Source organism: Agelaius tricolor, unplaced genomic scaffold, assembly GCF_023055355.1.
Source record: "Agelaius tricolor isolate 1412-34295 unplaced genomic scaffold, bAgeTri1.0.p SCAF_36, whole genome shotgun sequence".
In the NCBI taxonomy this organism is placed as follows: Eukaryota; Metazoa; Chordata; class Aves; order Passeriformes; family Icteridae; genus Agelaius; species Agelaius tricolor.
The window spans coordinates 1,872,303-1,895,382 of record NW_027269296.1 but is presented as its reverse complement, the minus strand read 5'-3'; the positions used below and the strand labels follow the sequence as shown (position 1 = coordinate 1,895,382).

The 23,080-nt window shown below is 44.5% G+C and overlaps 1 protein-coding gene across 1 annotated transcript; it reads right to left on the bottom strand.

The window, feature by feature from the left end:
* Positions 1-3,729: 3,729 nt before the first annotated feature.
* HDAC1 (histone deacetylase 1) lies at positions 3,730-22,999 on the bottom strand. Its single transcript, XM_071453055.1, has 14 exons — positions 22,554-22,999; positions 17,792-17,904; positions 17,271-17,388; positions 15,988-16,062; positions 14,385-14,523; positions 12,909-13,050; positions 11,862-11,954; positions 11,204-11,312; positions 10,079-10,219; positions 8,394-8,502; positions 8,177-8,307; positions 6,784-6,930; positions 6,524-6,596; positions 3,730-5,657 (listed from the first exon to the last, which is right to left on the bottom strand). The coding sequence occupies exons 1-14, from the start codon at positions 22,600-22,602 to the stop codon at positions 5,630-5,632; spliced, it is 1,467 nt and encodes a 488-aa protein (XP_071309156.1). The 5' UTR covers positions 22,603-22,999; the 3' UTR covers positions 3,730-5,629.
* Positions 23,000-23,080: the final 81 nt, after the last annotated feature.

Here is a 23,080-nt window from a genome sequence, read left to right as displayed (position 1 = left end):
GAATTCTTTGAGTAGAAGTGTGAAATAAATGGGGTTTTAACCCAATTTTGAAGGGGGTTTGGGATTTGGGAGGATCCAGGCCTGAGGTAGGTGGGGATATCCAGAAATTCCATGTTTTGTGCAAAAGAGCCAAAATCTGGGATCTGCTTCCCAAGGGGATTCATTTCTTTGAGCAGAAGTGTGAAATAAATGGGTTTTTAACCCAGTTTTGAAGGCAAACTGGGATTTGGGAGGATCCAGGCTTGAGGTATTCATCAATATCTAAAAATTTCTTGTTTTGTGCAGGGAAACCAAAATCAGGGATCTGCTTCCCAAATGGGTTCATTTCTTTGAGTAGAACAGTGAAATAAATAAATTTTTAAACCCAATTTTGAAGGGGGTTTGGGATTTAGGAGTATCCAGGTTCGAGGTAGGGGGGAATACCCAAAAAATTCCATGTTTTGTGCAAGGAAACCAAAATCCGGGATCTGCTCCTCAAAGGGATTGAATTCTTTGAGTAGAAGGGTGAAATAAATGGGGTTTTTAACCCAATTTTGAAGGGGGTTTGGGATTTAGGAGTATCCAGGGTCCATGTAGGTGGGGATACCCAAAAATTCCATGTTTTGTGCAGGGAAACCAAAATCTGGGATCTGCTTCCCAAGAGGATTCATTTCTTTGAGTAGAACGGTGAAATAAATGGGGTTTTTAACCCAATTTTGAAGGCAAAGTGGGATTTGGGAGCATCTAGGCCTGAGGTATTCATCAATATCCAAAAATTCCATGTTTTATGCAAAAGAGCCAAAATCGAGGATCTGCTTCCCAAGGGGATTCATTTCTTTGAGTAGAACGGTGAAATAATTGGGGTTTTAACCCAATTTTGAAGGCAAAGTGGGATTTGGGAGGATCCAGGCTTGAGGTAGGTGGGAATATCCAAAAATTCCATGTTTTGTGCAGGGAAACCAAAATCGAGGATCTGCTTCCCAAGGGGATTAAATTCTTTGTGTAGAAAGGTGAAATAAATGGGGTTTTTACCCAACTTTGAGAGCAAAGTGGGATTTGGAAGGATCCAGGCTTGAGGTATTCATCAATATCCAAAAATTCCATGTTTTGTGCAGGGAAACCAAAATCTGGGATCTGCTTCCTGATGGGATTCATTTCTTTGAGCAGAACGGTGAAATAAATGGGGTTTTTAACCCAATTTTGAAGGCAAAGTGGGATTTGGGAGGATCTAGGCCCGAGGTATTCATCAATACCCAAAAATTCCATGTTTTATGCAAAAGAGCCAAAATCGAGGATCTGCTTCCTGATGGGATTCATTTCTTTGAGCAGAACAGTGAAATAAATGGGGTTTTAACCCAATTTTGAAGGGGGTTTGAGATTTGGGAGGATCCAGGCCTGAGGTAGGTGGGAATATCCAAAAATTCCATGTTTTGTGCAAGGAAACCAAAATCGAGGATCTGCTCCTCAAAGGGGATTAAATTCTTTGAGTAGAAAGGTGAAATAAATGGGGTTTTTAACCCAATTTTGAAAGGGGTTTGCGATTTAGGAGTATCCAGGGTCGAGGTAGGTGGGAATATCCAAAAATTCCATGTTTTATGCAAAAGAGCCAAAATCTGGGATCTGCTCCTCAAAGGGATTGAATTCTTTGAGTAGAAGTGTGAAATAAATGGGGTTTTTAACCCAATTTTGAAGGGGGTTTGGGATTTGGGAGGATCCAGGCCTGAGGTAGGTGGGGATACCCAAAAATTCCATGTTTTTTGCAAGGAAACCAAAATCTGGGATCTGCTTCTCAAATGGATTCATTTCTTTGAGTAGAACGGTGAAATAAATGGGGTTTTTAACCCAATTTTGAAGGCAAAGTGGGATTTGGGAGGATCTAGGCCTGAGGTATTCATCAATACCCAAAAATTCCATGTTTTATGCAAAAGAGCCAAAATTGAGGATCTGCTTCCTGATGGGATTCATTTCTTTGAGCAGAAGTGTGAAATAAATGGGGTTTTTAACCCAGCTTTGAAGGCAAAGTGGGATTTGGAAGCATCTGGGCTCAAGGTAGGTGGAAATACCCAAAAAATTCCACGTTTTATGCAAGGAAACCAAAATCAAGGATCTGCTTCCCAAATGGATTCACTTCTTTTGAGCAGAAAGATGAAATAAATGGGTTTTTTATCCCAATTTTGAAGCGGGTTTGGGAGCATCCAGGCTCTTCCCAAGCCTCCAGGTAGGTGGGAATATCCCAAAATTCCAGGTTTTATGCAAGGAAACCAAAATGATGGATTTTTTTTCCTGGTGAGATTCATTTCTTTGAGCAGAAGGGTGAAATAAATGGGGGTTTTTTACCCAATTTTGAAAGGAAATTGGGATTTGGGCTCTTCCCGAGCCTCCAGGTAGGTGGGAATATCCAGAAATTTCATCTTCTATGCAAGAAAGCCAAAATTCTGGATTTGCTTCCTGATGGGATTCATTTCTTTGAGCAGAAGGGTGAAATAACTGGGGTTTTTAACCCAATTTTGAAGCCAAAGTGGGATTTGGGAGGATCCAGGCTCAAGGTAAGTGGGAATATCCTAAAAATTCCATGTTTTGTGCAAGGAAACAAAAATCAAGGATCTGCTTCCCAAATGGATTCGTTTGTTGGAGCTGAAGGGTGCAATAAATGAGTTTTTTCCCCAATTTTGAAGGATTTGGGAGGATCCAGGCTCGAGGTTGGTGGGAATACCCCAAAATTTTCCCATATTTGATGCAGGGAAACCAAAATCTGGGATCTGCTCCTCAAAGGGATTCATTTATTTGAGCAGAGAGGTGAAATAAATGGGGTTTTTTTACCCAATTTTGGGGGGGATTTGGGAGCATCTGGCAGCCATTTTAGGGATGCTGGAAAAGGGGAATTTGGGGAGATCCCATTGGAATTCCAGAGGTTTTGCTCCAGAAGGGGAGGATTCCATGGGGAGAGGGAGGATGGGGCTGCTCCAGCACCCAAAGTGAGCCGGGCACACACAAAAATTTGGGTTTTTTTGACTCCAAAAAGAGCAGATTTGGGATTTTGTGGCCGGTTCAGGTGGGATCCACACTCAGCTCCACAACGGAGCTGCCCCTAAATAAATAAAGGAATTTTTATCCTCCTGAATTCTGGATAAAATCCCTTAAATTCAGCCCAAAGATGAATGAAATCCATCATTTCCCATTAATTGATTATTCCCAAATTGTTCCATTCCAAGCACAAAACCAGCCAGGGACAGGGGTGGAATCTGGGAATAAAATCACCCAAAAAAACCCCAAAAATGCCCCAAATTCATCGTGTTCTGAGCTCCTTTTTCCAGACCCAGGGAGAATCCCAAGGGTGTTTCTTAAAAATAAAAACCCCAAATCATTTCCGAAGGAAATAACAATTTACAGAAGAGATCCCAGCAGATTTTCAAGTGTAGGATAAATCAAGAAATGAAATGTTTTGGTGGATGGAATTCAACCAACATTCCTCAAAGGAGGGGGGAATTAATGCCTTGTTTTTCTTCTCTTAATTAATTATTAATGCCTTATTTTTATCATCTTAATTAATTATTAATGCCTTATTTTTCTTATATTAATTAATTAATAATGCCTTATTTTTCAAATCTTAATTAATTATTAATGCCTCATTTTTCAAGTCTTAGTTCCACCTCTAATTTTTTTGTTGGGATCTTCAGGAAAACCCAAAAAAACCCCCAAAAAAAAGGTGTGAAAATGAAGGAATTCATTAAGGACAAAGCAGACCAAGCCTAGAAATGGAGCAGTTTTATTACAAAGGTTCTGAAAATTCAAAATAAACGCTTCTTTAAAAAACCCCAATAGATTTTCCCCTCTCCTCCCGTCCCTCCCACCTCGCCCAGACACAAAATTCCACTGATCTCCCTCTTGTTTCACATAAAACCACCAAAAATCAGAGTGAAAACCTCACTCAGAGCCCAAAGAGATTAAAAAACTCCACGGTGAGGGGGAAAAAAAGGAGGAATTAAAAAAATAAACCCTTTGAAGAAGAAGCTGTGGGAAGTTTTTAGCAGCATTATCGGAGTTGAAACCTCAGCAGGGCTCCCCTGGGAGGGTGCAAAACCCCTGGAATTCCAAAATTCCAGAATTCCAGATTTCCAAAATTCCAGAATTCCAGATTTCCAGAATTCCAAAATTCCGGGATTCCAAAATTCCAAAATTCCAGATTTCCAAAATTCCAGAATTCCAAAATCCCAGAATTCCAAAATTCCAGAATTCCGGAATTCCAAAATTCCAGAATTCCAAAATTCCAAAATTCCAAAATTCCAGATTTCCAGAATTCCAAAATTCCAGAATTCCAAAATTCCAGAATTCCAGACTTCCAAAATTCCGGAATTCCAAAATTCCAGAATTCCAAAATCCCAGAATTCCAAAATTCCAGAATTCCACAGGGATTTCCCCCCCCCCTCCCCTGAGAAAGGAGAGCAGAGAATGGGAATTGCCTGAAAAAAAATTAAAACAAAAATTTCAATTTTTTTTTTAAAAATCCGAATTTTTTCCCCATAAAAATTGGGGGTTTTTTTGTTGTTTTTTTTTTTCAGTCCATGCTGTAAAAAAGGAGAGGGAAAAAGGTCCCAGAGGAGATTTGAGGGTGAGGATGGTGTGGGAGATGCTCAGAGCCCCATCTGCTGTTCCAGCAGGATTAAAAATTTGGGATTTACCGGCCTTGGGAGGGGAATTCAGTTGGAAAACTTGGCTTAAAAATCAGGAAAAAATTGGGGTTTTTGAAGATTTTTTAAAGGACACACATGAAGAAAAGATGGCAGCCGGGCTCTGGGCTGGCTTTGAGGCATTTCTGGGCTTTCAGGAGAAAAATGAAGCCAAAAGGGGAGGAATTTTCTCCCCACCCAGAGAAGGGAATAAAAACCCAGTAAAAAATCCCAGCCCTCTCCTCCTTGGAGCTGCAGCAAACGCTGCCACAATCCCTGGATCCACATCTTGGAAAGCTGAGCCACCCCCTGAGGGTCATTTCCATTTTAAAATTTTATAATTTCCAGATCTGGGGCTGCTTCACTTTAAAAAATAAAGCAAAAACACAACAAAAAAAGGGAATTTTTCAGGTTTCTTTTCAGCTGCTTCACCTCTTTCCCCAAGTTTGCTGCAGGGAGGAGCCAACTCTGTTCAAGAACTGCACAATTCTGACCCTGAGAAGTGGCACCAGCTGGGCAGGATTTTGGTTTTTTTGTGTTTTTTTCTCTTGGTGGAATCTAACTGGAAACCACAAAAGTCTCTCCCAGGCTTCGTTTGGGAATTTTCCCATTAAAAACAGCAAAAAAAAAAGGAAATAAATTCCAAAAAAACCAAGAATTGATGGCCATCTTTCCACCTAACCTGAAATGCAGACACTACTTCTACTTCAATTATTTTTTTCCAAGGTTATTTTGGAGAAAGGTGAGGGGAGGAAGTGATTTTTGTGTTTTTAGAGCCACACCAAGGAGGGAAGTGGAAGGCAAAGGGTGAAACTCCCTGGGCACCAGAGCTGGGCTGCTCCCAGGGCTGCAGCCAGGAATAATTTACAGTTCTCCAGTCATTTGTACAATTATATAGAAATATATACAGAAAACATCTAGAAAATAGAAATCCTGCAGGGAGGAGGCAGCCCAGGAGCCAAAGCCACAGCAGCTGCAGCCACTCAGGTGGATTTTGTCTCTTCCTTCACCCTGGGGAAGCAAAAAAAGAGAAGGATTTGGTTGAAATGGATAATTTGGGTTTGGATGGAACAACAAGGCTTAAAAGTGTTGCTTATTTGGTTGATTTTCAGCTAAAATTTAATTTAATTTAATTTAAATATATTAAAATATATTACTTTAATATATTTAAAAGTATTTAAAATATATTATTAATTATATTAAAATATATTATTTTAATAGATTTAATAATATTTAAAATATATTAATAAATATATTAAAATGTATTGTTTCAATATATTTAATAATATTAAAAATATATTATTAATTATGTTAAAATATATTATTTTAATAGATTTAATAATATTTAAAATATATTATTAATTATATTAAAATGTATTATTTCAATATATTTAATAATATTTAAAATATATTGTTAATGAATTGCTATTAATTTAACCATTAATTTCATATTTTATGTAATTATTGTATTATTTTAATTAATTAACCTAATCATTATTAATTCAATTAATTTATTTAACTAATTTATTATTTTAATTAATCTAATAATTAAGTTAATTAACTTTTATTATTTTAATTAATTAATCTAATAATTATTAAGTTAATTAATTCATTTAACTATTTTATTCTTTTACTTAACTAATATTAATTTAATTATTATTCCTTTATAATTGAAATCTATTACCAATTATATTTAACATATTAAAAATCCGATTTTTTCATCCATTGCTGAAAGAAAGGGCAGAATTTTGATTTTTCAGCCCTCTCAACACCTGCAAACTTCTCATGAGGAATTTGTGATAAATTCACCCAAATTGTCCCATCAGCCCTGGAATCCTCCTAAACCCCCTGGGCATGGCAGGAGGAACCAGGCTCACCCTTTGGGCTCTGCTGCTGCTGTTGCTGCTGCTGCTGCTTTTTCCTCTTTTGCTTTTTCCTCTTCTTTCTCATCTGGGGGGAAAAAAAAAATCAAAATTAAATTAAAAACACAGAGGAGGAAAAAAATGAAATTAAAGACACAGAGGAGGAAAAAATGAAATGAAAGACACAGGGGAGGAAAAAATGAAAGACACAGAGGAGGAAAGAATGAAATGAAAGACACAGAGGAGGAAAGCTTGCAGGCAGCTCTGGTGCTCACCTTTCTTCTCCTGCTCCTCCTTCTCCTCCTCTGCCTTCACACGTTTGGCTTTTTTGAAGTTGGCCACGTTCTTGCGCCCTCCCTCGCCCTCGTCCTCGGAGTCCGAGAATTCCTCGTCACAGGAAATTCTCTTGTTGGAATTTCGGACTGCAAGGGGAGAGCACAGAGCAGATTTCAACCTCAGGAGGTTCCCAGTATTCATTGTCTGAGTGGAGCTCACAGAAATCAGGGTTAGGGTGTGATCAAAGCATTTTTTGTGGTAGGTGATGAATCTTTGAGCTCATCCCTTCCCCACCTGCTCCAAAATCATGTGGGCAAGTGGGATTAGGCACAGTGGGATGTCCAGCCCTGACACTGCCAAATCTGCCTGCCAGACCCCGAACTGGAGAGAAAACTCAATTTTTAACACCCAGGATTCTCCCAAGGATTCTGTCCCAGCCCTCAGCAACTGCTGGAATTCTCCCTTAAAAACCCAAGTTGTTCCCATCATGGAAATCAGCTGGCAGGAGAGATCCTGCAGGGCCCTGTCCTACAGAAATCCAGCAGGGAGGTGGGCATGGATTCAAAGCAGAGAGGGTGGAACAGGAGTGGAAACCCTGGGACAGAGCCTGAGGTGAAGCTCCAGCCCCTCCCTGGGGTTTGTGGGGGATCCACGAAGCTCCAGGCCAAGGGTTTGACTCTGGGTGTCCCCACAACCCAAGGGGGCCAAATCCTTGGATTGAAACCCTACAACCTCCTCATGCAGAGCTCATGGACCCTGCTCAGCTCTGGGGTATTCCCAGCACAATCCCAGCACAATCCCATTCCCAGCACAATTCCCAGTACAATTCCATCCCCAATCCCATCCCCAGCACGATCCCAGCACAATCCCCAGCACAATCCCAGCCCAATCCCATCCCCAATACAATTCCCAGTACAATTCCATCCCCAGCACAATTCCCAGTACAATTCCCAGCCCAATCCCATCCCCAGCCCAATCCCAGTACAATTCCCAGTACAATTCCATTTCCCAGCCCAATCCCATCCCCAGCACAATTCCCAGCCCAATCCCATCCCCAGCACGATCCCAGCCCAATTCCCAGCACAATCCCAGCCCAATCCCATCCCCAGCCCAATCCCAGTACAATCCCCAGTACAATTCCATTCCCCAGCCCAATCCCATCCCCAGCCCAATCCCAGTACAATTACATTCCCCAGCACAATCCCAGCACAATTCCATTCCCCAGCCCAATCCCAGCACAATTCCCAGCCCAATCCCATCCCCAGCCCAATCCCAGTACAATTCCCAGTACAATTCCATTTCCCAGCCCAATCCCAGTACAATTCCCAGTACAATCCCATCCCCAGCCCAATCCCATCCCCAGCCCAGCTCTAGCCCAATCCCATCCCCAACCTGAGATGCGTTTTTCAGGATCGTCCTCCTCCTCATCCCCGCTGTCCTCCTGGACAGCATCCTCAGGAATTGGCTGCATCTGGACACCAGGAGCGTGAGGGAGCATCCTCAGGTTCTCAAAGAGCCTCTGCCTAGAGCCAGCCAGGGAAGGACACTTGGTCACCAAGGGCCACCAAGGCCCCCAGCCCCGTGGAAGGGCCGTTCCCCCAGTGCTCACTTGATTTTCTCCAGGTACTCGTTGGTGTTCTGGTTGGTCATGTTGGAGGGGCTGATGTGGAGCTTAAAGTCTGGCCCAAAGTACTCAAAGTAGTCGTTGTATGGAAGTTCTGAGGGGAAATTAATGGTAATTAACACCAGATTATCAGCAGGGTACAGCACTCAGCAATCCCAAAGGGAACATGCAGAGGTAAGAGAAGCCCAGCAGCAGCAGCACGGCCCTGAGTGTCACAGACACATTTTATGGAAAATCCTTTCCTTAGGATTGTTCCTCCTGAGAGGCCTCAGGAACAAAATGTAACCAATGGTTATCTGTGCTGTGGGATGCAACAGGTGGGATTGGGCTCATGTGGTTGTTTCTAATTAATGGCCAATCACAGCCCAGCTGGCTTGGACTCTATGGTCAGTCACAAGATTTTATTATCATTCTTGTCCTTTTCCTTTCATTTTCCTTTCCTTTTCCTTTCCTTTTCCTTTCTTTTCCTTTTCCCTTTCCTTTCCTTTCCTTTCCTTTCCTTTCCTTTCCTTTCCTTTCCTTTCCTTTCCTTTCCTTTCCTTTCCTTTCCTTTCCTTTCCTTTCCTTTCCTTCCCTTCCCTTCCCTTCCTCCTTTCCTCCTTTCCTTTCTTTCCTTTCTCCTTCCCTTCTATTCTTTAGTATACTTTTAGCGTATAATTTTCTTTTAATATAATATATATCATAAAATAACAAATCAGCCTTCTGAAACATGGAGTCGAGATTCTCATCTCTTCCCTTGTTGGGGTTGCCTGCAAATTCTACACCTGAGCTCTGGGGGTGTTCCAGACTGCAAGGCAGGATGGATTCTATTACCATCTGCATGGCAGATTATCTTTTATCAAGTGGGCAGTTTGCCTTATCTCTCTCTGAGTGACCACAATCACTCCTCACTCTGGGAGACACCTGCTGATAACAGCTACTGGAATGTCACTGCATGGCTGATAAGAACTACAGCATCCCATTGGCAGATGGGAGCCCAGAGGGAGGAGCCAAGCATTCCTACCTGGATAGAATCTGGAGATTTCAAACATTCCTACCTGGATATAATCTGGAGATTTCAAAAATTCCTACCTGGATATAACCTGGAGATTTCGAACATTCCTACCTGGATAGAATCTGGAGATTTCAAAAATTCCTACCTGGATAGAATCTGAGATTTCAAATATTCCTACTCAGATATAATCTGGAGATTCTGGAACACCAGCACAGCTTTTCTGCACTGCATTGCCCAGAGGAACAGCAGCTGCCTCTTGCCCTGGATCTGCAGAGGCAGAGACTGCACCTTTCTCCAGGATCCCTGCTCCAGCAGAACCAGCCCTGGCACTGCAGGAGGGCTGAGCCACAATTCCAATGGTTCTGCTGCCACCAGCCTGACCCACAGGGTGTCAGGCTGGGCTCTGACTCTGGCACTGCTGGTTTAGTTCACTACATTGTTCATTTTATCTTTTTTTATTTTCTTCCCTATTAAAAAACTGCTATATCCTGCTCCCATAATTTTCCCTGAGAGCCCCTTAATTTAAAATTTATAGCAATTCAGAGGGGTGGGGAGGGTTCACATTCTCCATTTCAGGGGAGGCTCCTGCCTTCCTCAGCAGCCTCCTGGCTTTGCAAACAGAGGCAGGGGGGTATCAGTGAGGCCAGGCCTGCCCCAGGCTGCAGGGGGGGGTTACCATTGGGGATCTCAGTGTCCAGAGCCACAGCAGTCTCGTAGGTCCAGCAGCGCGCCACATTGCGGATCGTGTACCCCCCTCCTCCCAGCATCAGCATGGGCAGGTTAAAGCTCTTCACAAACTCCACACACTTGGCATGGCCTGCAGTGCAAATAAAAAGGTGACATTTGTGGTATCAATGCCAGTGTAAGAGCCTGAATGAGGGATGTGGGACTCCAGGGGCTCTCCAAATGCAGTTTATTGTATCCAAAATGCAGTTTATTGTATCCAAAATGCAGTTTATTGTACCCAAGAGGTTCCAGCAATCCAGGGCCATGGGTGACAGAGCTGTGCCCACAGCTGTCAGCTCCAGCTGCAGGCAGGCCTGGAGACCCTTTGGTTTTGGTTACAGTGCATTCTATACTTTGCTTTGGGTCACAATGCATTCTATGCTTTTCTTTTGGTCACATTGCATTATATACTTTCTTTTGGTTCCAATTAATTCTATACTTTTCTTTTGGTTCCAATGCATTCTATACTTTTCTTTTGGTCACAATTCATTCTATACTTTTCTTTTGGTCACATTGCATTATATCCTTTTCTTTTGGTCACAATGCATTCTGTGCTTTTCTTTCCTGAGCATCTCAACACAGCAGAACCAATCTATACCTTAACTTTTATCTACAGCCTCTCATAACTCCTGTAATTACCATATTCATGTTACTGTTCTCCAATCACTAACAGTCAGTACATTACAGTTTAAGCTAGAAGTTGTTTTTCAGTTTTCTTGCTTTCTGAGACCTTTTTTCTCCTTGCCACTTTGCTGCCTTGTTTGCCTGTGCTCTCTTTCTGCTTGGTAAAAACATCTGGTTTGGGGTGGGTTTATCCTTTGCTCTAAGCCATAAAAACCCCTCATGATAACTCACACCCCCTTTGCCTCCTTGGTTATCCAGTGGGACTGGCTCAGCAATTCTTTTCTTCTATATCAAAACTTGCTTTAATTTCTACTCCTTCATCAGACTCTACATGTAAAAATCTTTCTGCTAAGCACACACACATCTGTGAGACTTTCTTGTCAAACTCTCATCCTTCCCAACATGCCAGCTTTTCCATGGCATTCCTGCTCAGCAGCAGCTCAGCTCCTACCTTTGATGGTGAGGTTGAAGCAGCCCAGCCTGTCCCCAGACAGGGAATCAGAGCCACACTGCAGGACGACAGCGCTGGGCTGGAACGTCTCCATCACCTTGGAGATCACCTAAAGAACAAAGGCTCTGTCACCCCCTGCCCACAGGCCACTGTCACAGCAGCACAGTGACAGCCAGGCGTGTCAGGCCATGCCTGGTGCTCCCACAGCTGGGACAGAGCCTGAGGTGAAGCTCCAGCCCCTCCCTGGGGTTTGTGGGGGGATCCACAAAGCTCCAGCCCAAGGGTTTGACTCTGGGTGTCCCCACAAACCAAGGGGGCCAAATCCTTGGATTGAAACCCTGCATCCTCCTCATGCAGAGCTCATGGACCCTGCTCAGCTCTGGGCTTTTCCCAGCACAATTCCATCCCCAGCACAATTCCATCCCCAGCACAATTCAATCCCCAGCACAATTCAATCCCCAGCCAACACTGGGGCTCTCACACCCAGGAGCTCCCAACAGACCCCGATTGTTCTGGGGGCAGAACAGAGCCCTTGGTTGAACCTTGTCCCATTAAAAAAAAAAAAATCCCACAAAAACTCAATAAAATCCCCTAAAGAACGGCCCTGAGGACAAAGTGGGAGCACAGAGGATCCCTGAGCAGAGGAGGTTTCACTCACAGGTTTGAAAATGGCTTCGTAGGACTCGTCGTCGATGCCGTCCCGCAGGGGATAATTGACAGCGTAATATTTCCCTTTGCCTGCCCCAATGTCCTGCGGGTTGAGAGAGCAGAACAGAGCTCACCAGAAACCCAAATCCTGCCCCAAACTGGGAAAGGAAGCTTGGAACCCAGCCTCATCCAGATATTAAGCCAGAGTAATTAATATTGTTAAATATTAACAATTTACTGCAGAGATGAGCAGCAGCCGGCTGGGCTGGGCTAGGCAGTCACTGAATTTATTCAGTCACTGAATTTATTCAGTCACTAAATTCTACTTTTAAATAAAAATAAAATATTCTGCACTGAAATATTATATATTTTAAGGTTTTATCACGTTCACAGACAAGTGGTTTATTAAAAATTGGGTTTTTTTTCATTTATGGTGCAGCAACAAGTTCTGGGTAGGGCTGAAAAAATACAAATCCCATGTGAAAGATGAGAGGATTTAGACCAAAAAATAATCACAATTCTTGTAAAAATCCCTTAAAAGTAAGTAAAGAACCTTTCACCCCTGAGAACAGAAGTTCTGGTAATGTCACAAGTGACAGGTGAGACTCTGAGTCACTGCAGGAAGTGCCAATAAAAATCCACTCCCTCAGAAACCTTCACCAAGAGTTTGTGTCACCAAGCTGGGGCTGCAAAGCCACCAAAATGTCACCTTTGGAGTCATTTTTGTGAGCACAACCCCACCAGAGAGACTGAGAGCAAAGATTTGGCTTTAAAAAATGATCATCCACCCCTCTGCCCTCAGCAAATGGGTGTCACACAGGGACAGGGTGGAAAAGCTGGAAAAAACCCCAAAAAAACTGGAAAAAAAACCCAAAAAAACTGAAAAAAAAAAAAAAACTCAAAAAACTGGAAAAAAACCCAAAAAAGCTGGAAAAAAAAAAACAAAAAACAAAAAAAAAGCTGGAAAAAAAAAAAAAAAACAAAAAAGCTGGAAAAAAAACCCAAAAAAGACGGAAAAAAAAAAAAGCAGATTTCCTGGGAATTTGGTGGCTCTCACCCTCAGGTCCCCAGTTCCTGGGAAATATTCTCCATATTTGTGGAAGGACACGGTCATGACCCTGTCTGTGGTGTAAAAAGCTTCCTCCACCCCATCCCCGTGGTGGATGTCGATGTCAATGTACAGCACTCGCTGGTGGTACCTGGAAAAAATCAGAATATTGCATTTATTCTAAGAAAAAACTGCCTCCAGAGCAGGGAATTCAGGCCAGGATCTACAGGGGAAGGGACAGCAGTGGGACAGAAAATAAAGTGATTTTTGCTGCTGAGTTTGGTTCAGATTCAGCCAATAAAGTGGATTTTTATGCACATTTTTTTCTGCACATTTTTCTGCACATTTTTCTGCCCAAGCCTCCCACAGCGAGGTTTGCCTGGAGCCAGAGGCTGTCACACAGCCATAGGTGGGACAAAGAACAGCAGCAAAATAATGTGACACCCAAAAAGCTCCAAAAATCCTCTGCTCCTGCTGAGGCAAACCCTGCCCTGGTGGAATTCCCAAATTCCCAAATTCAGGGAGCCCTGAATCCAGGAATTTCCCTGTGCCAGGGAGAGAAATCCATGAATTTCCCTGTGCCAGGGAGAGCCCAGCTACTGCTGGGGGAGAAATAAATCCCAGAGGAGCTGGGATTGATTCACAATCCCCCCAAATTAGAATTTAATTAATTTACAATAAATATAATATAATTTTTATAATATTTATCATAATATTATAATGAGTATATTTATGGTAATAGTAAAAATATTATAATTATTTCTAATAAAATAGATAACTATAGTACATAATAATCTGTATTAGAATTATTATAATTATATATCTCATATATTATATTATGCATATTATTATATATTTTTCTAAATGTTATGCTGTGTAATGTTATAGTTATATATATGTTATATTATAGTTATATTATAGTATATATTATATATTTATTATATTATATCTTATATTACATTATATCACATGGTACCATATTATATTATATATTAGATATTATTATATATCAAATATTCTATATTATATCATATATTATATGTCATATTATATAATGTAATGTCGTGGCATATACTAAATTATATTATATATTACATATTACATATTATATGTTATATATTATATATTATCATATTATCATATATTATATATCATATCATATAATGTAATGTCATGGCATATGCTAAATTATATTATATTATATATAATATATTATATGTCGTATATTATATATTATATATCATATATTATATGTCATATATTATATGTCATATATTATATGTCATATATTATATGTCATATATTATATGTCATATATCACATATTATATATTACATTCCCAAAAATTTTGGAGGTTTTTTTTTGCCAAAATCCCTTTTGAGAGAGAGGGGAGCAGAGCCCAAAAAAACCCAGAAAACACCCAGAATAAATGAAAAATGCTGAGGAGGAGCAGTGAGGAAGAGGAGGCAGAGGCGCTGCCCGTACTTGAGCAGCTCCAGGATGGCCAGCACGATGTCGTTGACGTAGCAGAACCCAGAGGCTTCTGATTTCTTGGCGTGGTGGAGACCTCCAGCCCAGTTCACTGCAATGTCTGTCTGCTGCTTGTTCAGCTTCACAGCACTGGCTGGGGGAGGAAATCCCACACAGGTTAAGGGAGGAGGGAAAAGCCTCAAACAGAGCCTGAGGGGAAGCTCCAGCTCCTCCCTGGGGTTTTTGGGGGCTCCTGCTCCAGGGTTTGACTCTGGATGTCCCCACAAATCAAGGGAAAATGGGAAATATTTCTCATCCTTTCCCACTTTGGCCTCAGAGCAGGAAAATCCCCACAAACCCAGCTGGGGTCACCCTGAGATAATCTGGGTTTCTCAGAGCCCTGAGCAGAGCAAGGTTTGAGGAGGAAATCCCACACAGGTTAAAGCAGGAGGGAAAACCTCAAACAGAGCCTGAGGTTGAAGCTCCAGCTCCTCCCTGGGGTTTTAGGGGCTCCCTGCTAAAGGGTGTCTCCAAAAACCAAGGGAAAATGGGAAATATTTCTCATCCTTTCCTCAGAGCAGGAAAATCCCCAAAAATCAGCACCCAGCTGGGGTCACTCTGGAGACAATCTGGGTTTTTCAGAGCCCTGAACAGAGCAAGGTTTGAGGAGGAAATCCCAATTCCAAGAAATTAAGGCAGGAGGGAAAAGCCTCAATCAGAGCCTGAGGTTGAAGCTCCAGCTCCTCCCTGGGGTTTTTGGGGGCTCCTGCTCCAGGGTTTGACTCTGGATGTCCCCACAAACCAAGGGAAATGGGAAATATTTCTCACCCTTTCCCACTTTTGCCTCAGAGCAGGAAAATCCCCACAAACCCAGCACCCAGCTGGGCTCACCCTGGTTTCTCAGAGCCCTGAGCAGAGCAAGGTTTGAGCTGAGATTTGTTCAGGTCATGGAGTGAAAATGCATCCAGAGGAAGTTCCCCTACCCCAGCCCCTTCCACCAACATTCTGCACGTTCTGGAACCTGCCAGGATCCCAATAAATCAGGAATTCTGTGGAATTCTGCAGCCCTGGGAGCAGAGAGAGCACAGAGCTGCTTCAGAGGCTGCTGCTGGCACAGGAAATCCAGGCTGGAGGTGTCACTGTGGCAGCAGCAGCCACAGAGCTCAGGCTGTGCACACAAACAGCTCTGCTGGGACTTGTGAGAAAATAAAAAAAAAATAAAATTTCAATGTTCCAGCTCTCAAACCTTTCAGTTTCTGCTTTTTTTTTTAAAAACAGCACCTAAGCCACACTGGTCTTTCCTTTTCAGGTTGTGCCTGCTCAGAGTGAGACTTTTACAACTTTTATTTCAATGTAAAGCTCAGGTTGATTTTTTTTTTATTCAACTGTGCTGTTGTGGTTTTAACTCTTTCTTTTTTGTTTTAACTCACTGGTGTTGTTACAGAGCTCCTCACTCCTTCAGGGAGGGAACCCAAATTAGTGATTAACAAATGAAAAGGGATTCAACAGGCAGAGAGCTTGGAGAAATCTGGATTTCATTATTAAATCATCAATAGGTTCACAGAGACAGAAAATAAAATAAAACACAATAAAAAATCCACAGGATTTGTGATCTTACCAACAGAGCCTCCAGCAGAGAGCTGACAGAACTCAAAGAGCCCATCAAACACAGGGCAGTCCTCCCCAACATTAACTGGAAGAGAAAGGGAAAAAAAAATCATTAAAATAAAAGCAGAAATAAAATCAGAATTTTACCCCAATATTTGGATTTGTAACGTGGCCAAAAGTGTTAAAGGAAATGCAGAGATCAAATGATGCAATGGAAATGTGTGGCTGACACTTTGCACACTCCTTTGACTTCAGATCCCACAGCTTTGGCTTCTCAGCACTACTGGAGTTTTAGCCTCAATAAATTCTTGCTGTAATTAATTCCACTATTAAAAATAGTCACTCATTACCAGAAATTAAACTTCAGGCCCTTTGATTCACTCTGCCCAAGCCTGGCATGCCAAAATGGAATTAGAGACTGCTTGTGCCCTTTCCAGCAGGTTTTGTGGAAGAAAAGCTCTGTCCTTTGCATGTTTCAAATTCACATTTTGACTTTTGCAGGAATAACAAACAGTGCAGAAAAAACACTGAGCACCAGAGAGAGCTGAGTGTTCATGAGCTGTGGCTGCTCCAGGGGTAAACAGGTCACTTTGGGTATAAAAATCCATTTTGCTGGATGTCATTTGGTGGATTAAAGAATATCATGGGCTGGGGGAAGCTTTCAGTGTGTATTAATCACGAACCTCTGCAGAAATATCTGTCCCCTTCAGCTCTCAGGGGGTTTCCAAGAGTGAAATGTTGTTTAAATGAAGCTTGAGCTCTCCCCACTGGTTGGCAGGGCTGGTTAGAAATTTATTTTGCCATAAAAACATCAGCTCAGAGTGGCTGAGACACCAAATCAGGGTTTTGTACCATTAAACAGCTGCTCCATGGATTGGAGAGGTTGGAATAAGAAATTAACCCATAAAATCATCAGGTATTGATGAGTATCTCACCCTGCCCTGAAAATCCTTCAGATTTGGGGTAGAATTGAGGATTTGAGGCTTTTTTAATTTGCTGGTTTTAGATGTGCTGGTTTTAAACCAACTCTTCTGGTTGAAGATGAGCACAAACACAAACTCCACACAGGTCAGAAATGGAGCAATTCTGTCATCTCCAAGCCAGGAAAGAAATTTAGGCAACAAAAAAAACCCCAAAATACAGCCAGGTGAGAGGATTTCCCTCAACTCCTTAAGCTTGAGAGTGGGACCTGGTTTTAAATTCTTTATTCACCAGAAAAATGCCCAAAAAAAAAAGCAGCAAAGTCAGAAATTTATCTCAAACTTCCAGGTTCTCAGCTGCAGCACCACTCACATCTCTGCATCTGCTTGCTGTACTCAGACATGTTGTCAGGGCGGATGGACCTCAGGAATTTGATGTAATCATCGCTGTGGTACTTGGTCATCTCCTCTGCATTGGCCTTGTGGGGACGCTGCAAGGACAGCAACACAGCAAGGATTGCTTTGGGATTTGCTTTGGGATTTGCTTTGGGATTTACTCCCTTCCCAGTTCCCATTTCCAGTGCCACATTTCCCCCCAGGAACTGTGAGAAGTATCAAAGCAGCAGTGCTAAGTAGGAAAAAGTGAATTTGAAAGGTAAGAATGGCACTGTTGGTGAGTGTTACATAGGCAGACGTGGAAATAAATTTAATTTCAAGGATTAAAATCAGTTTTGCTGGCTGCAAAGCCTCTCTGAAGCACAGAACCCCTCACTTTCTGAGAAGAAACCAGAAATGCACCAACACAACGGATTGGGGTTTGCTCCTTTCCTCCCAGAGAAAAGCTCCACAATTAAAGCATGAAACATTAATTATGACATGCAATAATGAGCTTACATAGATCTCCATCTTCCTGTAGAGGCCATAGTTGAGCAGGAGGTTGTGGGTCATGCGGATCCTGTGGGGTTTCATGGGGTGTCCTTGGCCATAATAATAATTCCCAACATCCCCTGGAAGCAGAAAGGAGTTTGTCAGCAATTCCTGCAGGGGGAACCATCAGCTCCTCTGGGATTTGTTTCTCCTCCAGCAGTGACTGGGATTTCCCACCTTCCTGGCACAGGGAAATCCATGGATTAAGGGTTTTCACCCTCAAATTTCACACAGGGAATTTGGAATGCCAGAGGAAAGAGGCTGGAATTGGATCAGTGCTGCTGGATCATCTCCCAACCCAAACCATTCCATGGCTCCCAACCCAAACCATTCCATGGCTCTGAATCCAAACCATCCCATGGCTCTGAATCCAAACCATTCCATGGCTGCCAAACCATCCCATGGCTCTGAATCCAAACCATTCCATGGCTCCCAACCCAAACCATTCCATGGCTCTGAATCCAAACCATCCCATGGCTCTGAACCCAAACCATTCCATGGCTCTGAATCCAAACCATCCCATGGCTCTGAACCCAAACCATTCCATGGCTCTGAATCCAAACCATCCCATGGCTCTGAACCCAAACCATTCCATGGCTCTGAATCCAAACCATCCCATGGCTCTGAACCCAGACCATTCCATGGCTCTGAATCCAAACCATTCCATGGCTCTGAATCCAAACCATCCCATGGCTCTGAATCCAAACCATTCCATGGCTCTGAATCCAAACCATCCCATGGCTCTGAATCCAAACCATTCCATGGCTCTGAACCCAGACCATTCCATGGCTCTGAATCCAAACCATTCCATGGCTCCCAAACCATTCCATGGCTCTGAATCCAAACCATCCCATGGCTCTGAACCCAGACCATTCCATGGCTCTGAATCCAAACCATTCCATGGCTCCCAACCCAAACCATTCCATGGCTCTGAATCCAAACCATCCCATGGCTCCCAAACCATCCCACGGCTCCCAACCCAAACCATTCCATGGCTTTGAATCCAAACCATCCCATGGCTCTCAATCCAAACCATCCCATGGCTCTCAATCCAAACCATCCCATGGCTCTGGATCCAAACCATCCCATGGCTCTGAATCCAAACCATCCCATGGCAGTGCAGAGGAAGAATCTCCAAGATTGGGAATCTCCAGGGATATCCATGGATTCAGGGCTGCCCCTCAAATTGGAGCCAGGGAATTTGGAATGCTACCAGTGGAAGGTGTCCATGCCTTTGGAAAGGGGCTGGATCATCTCCCAACCCAACCCATGGCATGGCTGGGGCAGTGCAGAGGAGGAATCCTCCCAGCTTTGGGCTCACAGGGGCTCAGGGCTCAGTGCCAGGGATGTTCTCCCAAATCTGGGGTCAGAGGGGCTCAGGGCTCAGTCCCAGGGCTGTTTCCCAGGTTTGGGGTCAGTCCCAGGGATGTTTCCCAGGTTTAGGGTCAGGGCTCAGTCCCAGGGCTGTTTCCCAGGTTTGGGGTCAGTCCCAGGGCTGTTTCCCAGGTTTGGGGTCAGTCCCAGGGAGGTTTCCCAGGTTTGGGGTCAGGGCTCAGTCCCAGGGATGTTTCCCAGGTTTGGGGTCAGTCCCAGGGCTGTTTCCCAGGTTTAGGGTCAGAGGATCTCAGTTCCAGGGATGTTTCCCAGGTTTGGGCTCAGAGGATCTCAGTCCCAGGGCTGTTTCCCAGGTTTGGGGTCAGTGCCAGGGCTGTTTCCCAGGTTTAGGGTCAGAGGATCTCAGTCCCAGGGCTGTTTCCCAGGTTTAGGGTCAGAGGATCTCAGTCCCAGGGATGTTTCCCAGGTTTGGGCTCAGTCCCAGGGCTGTTTCCCAGGTTTAGGGTCAGAGGATCTCAGTCCCAGGGCTGTTTCCCAGGTTTGGGCTCAGTCCCAGTTCCAGGGATGTTTCCCAGGTTTAGGGTCAGAGGATCTCAGTCCCAGGGCTGTTTCCCAGGTTTAGGCTCAGTCCCAGGGCTGTTTCCCAGCCCCAGCAGGAGCCCTGCAGTTCACCCCAGCTCAGGGAGTGACTCAGCCCAGGAACTCCCAGCCTGAGCCTCACTTTCCTCCTGTTTACCCAAGGGAAACGGGATCCAGGGAACTCTGAACTCTGCCAACACCACCCAGCTCTGCTTTTACAGCCCCACTCTTCTTTTCACCCCTTTTTATTCCTTCCAACCCCCAGAGCATTCCCAGCCACCCCTCAGGAATTCTCTTATGGCCCCAAAGTCCCCTCCTGATGTGGATTTCCCGCTCCAAACTGAGAAATGGGATTTTTACCCCACCTCCTTTCCCTGGGGCGCTCATTTCCCTGAAATTCCCAGCAATTTCCCTTTCAGATTTCCCCTTTGGCTGCAGGGAGCAGGAATCTCTCCCAAGCCTCATTTTCCTGGGGAAGCAGAGCAAGCTGGTCCTGCTCCTTTTGGGAAGCAGGAGCTCCAATCCAGTCTGGCCAGTGACTCAGAGAGCAGAATTCAGATTTCATCAGCGCCCTGCACCTTCAGCACAAGCAGTTTTCCCTCCTCTGGCCATGGATGGATTTTCAGGAGATGCCAGAAGTGCAAATCCCAAATTCAGGCAAATCTGCTCCTGTTTGTGGAGCTCTGGGGAAATGTTCTTTCACTTTTTTTTAAATCTAAATTTTTTTTCCCCACTGGAAATAATTCCATTTTCTGAAATGTTGCCAATCCACACCACGCCACTTTCAGGGATGTATTTTACCACCTCAAAAATCAAAATTTTGGGGAGCTTTCAAGAGATATTTGAGGCTCTGCAGAGAGAAAATACAAGCAGAGAACTCAGTGAAGCTTTTTTAAAAAATCCCCATTTTTGAATGGGCCAAGGCTGAGCTCGTGTTCCCTGTGCTGAGCACATCCCTGGATGTCAGAGCAGATTAAAAAGTGTGAATTTAGCATTATCTGCTGGGGTTAAATCCCTCCAAAGGGAGCTCTGAAAGGAGAAAATGCATCCAAAGCTTCCCTCAGACCCCAATTCCTTCATCCCATAAAATTCAGGGAATTCTCACCACCAGGTTGGGCTGTTTTAACCTCCCAGGGTGGGAAAAAAAATGAACAAATGATTTATTTCCTCTCAGTTTTTTTACCCCCTCAGCTGTGGATGTTCAAGCTCAGAAAAGAACAGTGAAAAAGAAAAAAAAAAATTAAAAATTACAAAAAAAGGCACTAAAAGTTAAAAAATAAAATTAAAAAAAAAGGCACTAAAATCTCACCACAAAGTATGGAATTCAAATTTGTGAAATTCTTGTGCAGCAAAGACCTGCAGGGCAGCAGCAGCATTTCAAACAAAACAGCTGCTCTTATTTCATATTTCAGATAGAATTAAATGCCTTTAAAAATTAGAACCCAGCGGGGCTGAAAATCTCCCATTTAAGGGGGAAAAACATCACATTTTAGAGGGAAAAAATCACATTTTAGAGGGGAAAAAAATCACATTTTTAGTGGGAAAAAAATTACATTTCTAGAGAGAAAAAACCCATATTTTTAGAGGGAAAAAATCATATTTTTAGTGGGAAAAAATCACATTTTTAGAGGGGAAAAAATCACATTTTAGAGGGAAAGAAATCATATTTTAGAGGGAAAGAAATCATATTTTAGAGGGGAAAAAATAGGATAGGATTTGTTCCTGCACTGGGCACATCTTTAGAGAGGGGAAAAAGCAGCAAGAAGAAGTTTTTATTTGGTTTCAGAGGATTGCACAAGGTCTCTGACACAAGGGGAGCCCAGAGCCAGTGAAAAAGGAGCAGGGGAAGGGAGAGGGGCAGGACTGGGATTTCTCAGCCCCACAGGACACCCAGGGAAGGGTTTGGGATTTTTCTGCTGCTCGGGCAGCCCCAAAAGGAGCCAGAGCTGAAGGATGTTCCTGGCTCCCTGCACACACAGCCAGCCTGGCTCCCAAATCCTTTTTGTCCCCTCCTGACCCCAAAGCGCTGTCCCAGGAGTGGCTCAGTCTCCTCAGAGCCCGTCCAGCACCTCCCCAAAATCCTCCTCCAGCATCTCAGCCCCCAAAGCCTCTCCTGGCCTCGAGCCCCTCTCACCAACCTGGACATTTCCCTGCCTTTCCCATCTCACAAATCCCCAAATTCCACATTTCCCCATCCCCTTGATCTTCTCCCAAATCTCCCCATTTCCCAATCCCATCTCCCTGATCTTCCTCTAAATCCTCACATTTCCTCATCCCCCTGATCTTCCCCTAAAGCCTCACATTTCCTCATCCCCCTGATCTTCCCCTAAAGCCTCACATTTCCTCATCCCCCTGATCTTCACCTAAATACTCACATTTCCTCATCCCCCTGATCTTCCCCCAAATCTCCCCATTTCCCCATCCCAGCCCCCCGATCTTCCCCTCTCATCCCATTCTCCTCCCCAGTGCTCCCCACATCCCTGCCATGCCCTCCCACACCACCCTTGATCCCCATGCCCTGACCTCCCCTGCCCATCAATACCCCCAAGATCCATCCCCAAACCTTTAAACCCCCCTCACCTCCATGACCCCAATGATCCCCCATTCCCAACCTCTCATCCCACCCCCAGCACCCCCATCCTCCCTCAGTGACCCCATTACCCTCACCGCCCCTCCCCATTCCCCCTCAGTGACCCCTCACCCCCCCATTCTCCCCTCACCTCTCAACCCCGCCCCCTCAGCCCCCCACTCCCCCCCGCCCCGGGACGGCTCCCCCGCGGCCCGGCGGCCCCGCCGGGTGCCCGCAGCCCCTCACCATCGTAGTAGTAGCAGACTTTGCGCTTCGTGCCCTGCGTCAGCGCCATTTTCCTGCCTCCCCTCACAGCGCCCGACCCGCCGCCGCGCCGCGCAACCAACCCTGCCCGCCCCGGGCCCGCGGCCCCGCCTCCCGCGCTGTTTCGTCCAATCGCAGCTCTCCGTTCCGCCCCCTCTCGCCAGCTGACCAATCGCAAGCCGCAGCGGCACCTAGCAAGTTAGGCTGAGCGCCGGGGGAGCTTGGGCTGTACCACTGAGGCGGGGGACGGAGGGGGGAGGATGTACCATCGCTGAGGGGTGTCCAGGTGGGCGGGGAGGAACCATTCCCTGAGGGGGGGTTAAGGGGGGGCTGAACCATCCTAGGGGAGGGGGGACCCCAGGGCAGGGGGTGAGCGAGGGAGGGTCTGGGGGGGCTCCCAGGGCTGAGGTGGGGTCAGGGGGGTCCCAGGGGCTCCCCGGGCTGAGTTGGTGCGAGTGGGGTCCGTGTACCCCCAGTGGGGTCCGTGCCCCGCGGGCATCACCCCACAT